The sequence below is a fragment of the Chiloscyllium plagiosum genome, unplaced genomic scaffold (genome assembly GCF_004010195.1).
Source record: "Chiloscyllium plagiosum isolate BGI_BamShark_2017 unplaced genomic scaffold, ASM401019v2 scaf_44879, whole genome shotgun sequence".
In the NCBI taxonomy this organism is placed as follows: domain Eukaryota; kingdom Metazoa; phylum Chordata; class Chondrichthyes; order Orectolobiformes; family Hemiscylliidae; genus Chiloscyllium; species Chiloscyllium plagiosum.
Genome location: NW_025190222.1, coordinates 1,411 through 3,344, shown reverse-complemented (window position 1 = coordinate 3,344; position 1,934 = coordinate 1,411). Strand labels below are relative to the sequence as shown.

At 56.4% G+C, this 1,934-nt stretch overlaps 1 protein-coding gene across 1 annotated transcript in view; it reads right to left on the bottom strand.

Annotated features, from left to right (window-relative positions):
- Positions 1 to 761: 761 nt before the first annotated feature.
- The window catches only part of LOC122545658 (protein-glutamine gamma-glutamyltransferase K-like), a gene marked incomplete at its 3' end in the record, with an annotated part of 2,476 nt that continues 1,303 nt past the window's right edge, over positions 762 to 1,934 (bottom strand). The window contains exon 3 of the mRNA XM_043684613.1: positions 762 to 1,043. Coding sequence (XP_043540548.1) covers positions 762 to 1,043 — 282 coding nt within the window. The remainder of the gene's footprint in view (positions 1,044 to 1,934) is intronic.

Here is a 1,934-nt window from a genome sequence, read left to right as displayed (position 1 = left end):
ACACTGACCCCTGACCCGAACTAGAGAGAGAGAGAAAAGGGGTATGTTAGAGGGACGTCAACACTGACCCTTGACCTGAACTTGGGGGGTTAATTGGAAGTCAACTCTGACCCTGACCTCTGAACTTGACCCTGATACTGATCTGTACTGGAAAGAGGGGGGGGGGGTGTATTAGCTGGATGTCATCTCTGACCCCTGACCCTGATACTGACACCTGACAGTGACTCATGACCGTGATACTGGAGAGAAAGAGAGAGGGAGGAGGCGATGGCAATTTGTCCTCCACTGACTGCACGCCCCATCGCAACAGGCGAAATGTGTGGCCAGGTCAGAGTTGAACATGCACACCAACCCCCACCTCCACCTGAGGCCCCAAGTCTTGGGATCTGAGACCTGCTGCCCCAGGGCTGAAGCCTAGGCATAAAGCCCGAGGGTCTCTTCCCAAATCTTGATGCCTAATGTCCGAGGCCCAAAGCCTGAGGCCTACTATCCAAGGCCTACTGCCTGAGGGCTGCTTCCCAAATCCTGAGGCCTACTGCCTGAGGCCTGAAGCCTGAGGCCTGCTTCCCAAATCCTGAGGCCTACTGCCTGAAGCCTGAGGCCTACTGCCTGAGGGCTGCTTCCCAAATTCTGAGGCCTACGGCCTGAAGCTTGAGGCCTACTGCCTGAGGGCTGCTTCCCAAATCCTGAGGCCTAATGTCCAAGGCCCGAAGCCTGAGGCCTACTTCCCAAAGCCTGAGGGCTGCTGCCCGAAGGCCTACCTTTGTGAGGCTCCAGCAGCACTTCATGCTTGTCCCTTTTGAAGGTGCCCTTGACCACACCGGTGTAGTACATGACGACAGCCTGGACGAGGAGGGTCAGAGAGCGGCACTCCGAGCTGGTGTTGGTCAGGCTGACGGTGACGGTGAAGTCCTGGCCCATGATGACGCCATCCTCGGTGCTGACGGTAACGTCCACGTCGCAGGCACACTCGTCTCCGTACGTCTCGGGACGGCTGCCATGACGACAGGCCGTCACCACGGCGATGCGCTCCTCATCCGTCCCTGGAAAGGAGGGAAGGCTTCAGATCGGGAGCCGGGGGAAGGCCCTGGTGGAGAAACCCCCCAACCCGACCCCGGAGAATAGGCACAGAGAGGGGCCAACACAAGCAGGGGGGTGTTGGCTTGGGGTCCGGGGCCCAGCGTTTATCTCCCCCTGTCCCGAGCTCAGAGATAACCAGGGCCAACCAGGTGACCTTGGTCAGTTCATCGAATCCCTACAGTGTGGAAACAGGCCCCTCGGCCCAACAAGTCCACACCCGCCCACTGAAAAATATCCCAACCAAACCCAGTCCCCATTGCTCGACATTCACCTCGAACTAATTCACCCAACCTGCACATCCCTGGGCACTATGGGTGCTAAATTACCCATAGTGCCCAGGGATGTGCAGGTTAGGGTGGATTGGCCGTGCTAAATTACCCATAGTGTCTAGGGATGTGCAGGTTAGGGTGGATTGGCCATGCTACATTACCCATAGTGCCCAGGGATGTGTAGGTTAAGATGGATTGGCCATGTTAAATTACCCATAGTGCCCAGGGATATGTAGGTTAGGGTGGATTGGCCATGCTACATTACCCATAGTGCCCAGGGCTGTGCAGGTTAGGGTGGATTGGCCGTGCTAAATTACCCATAGTGCCCAGGGCTGTGCAGGTTAGGGTGGATTGGCCATGCTAAATTACCCATAGTGCCCAGGAATGTGCAGGTCAGGGTGGATTGGCCATGCTAAATTACCCATAGTGCCCAGGAATGTGCAGGTCAGGGTGGATTGGCCATGCTAAATTACCCATAGTGCCCAGGAATGTGCAGGTCAGGGTGGATTGGCCATGCTAAATTACCCATAGTGCCCAGGAATGTGCAGGTCAGGGTGGATTGGCCATGCTAAATTACCCATAGTG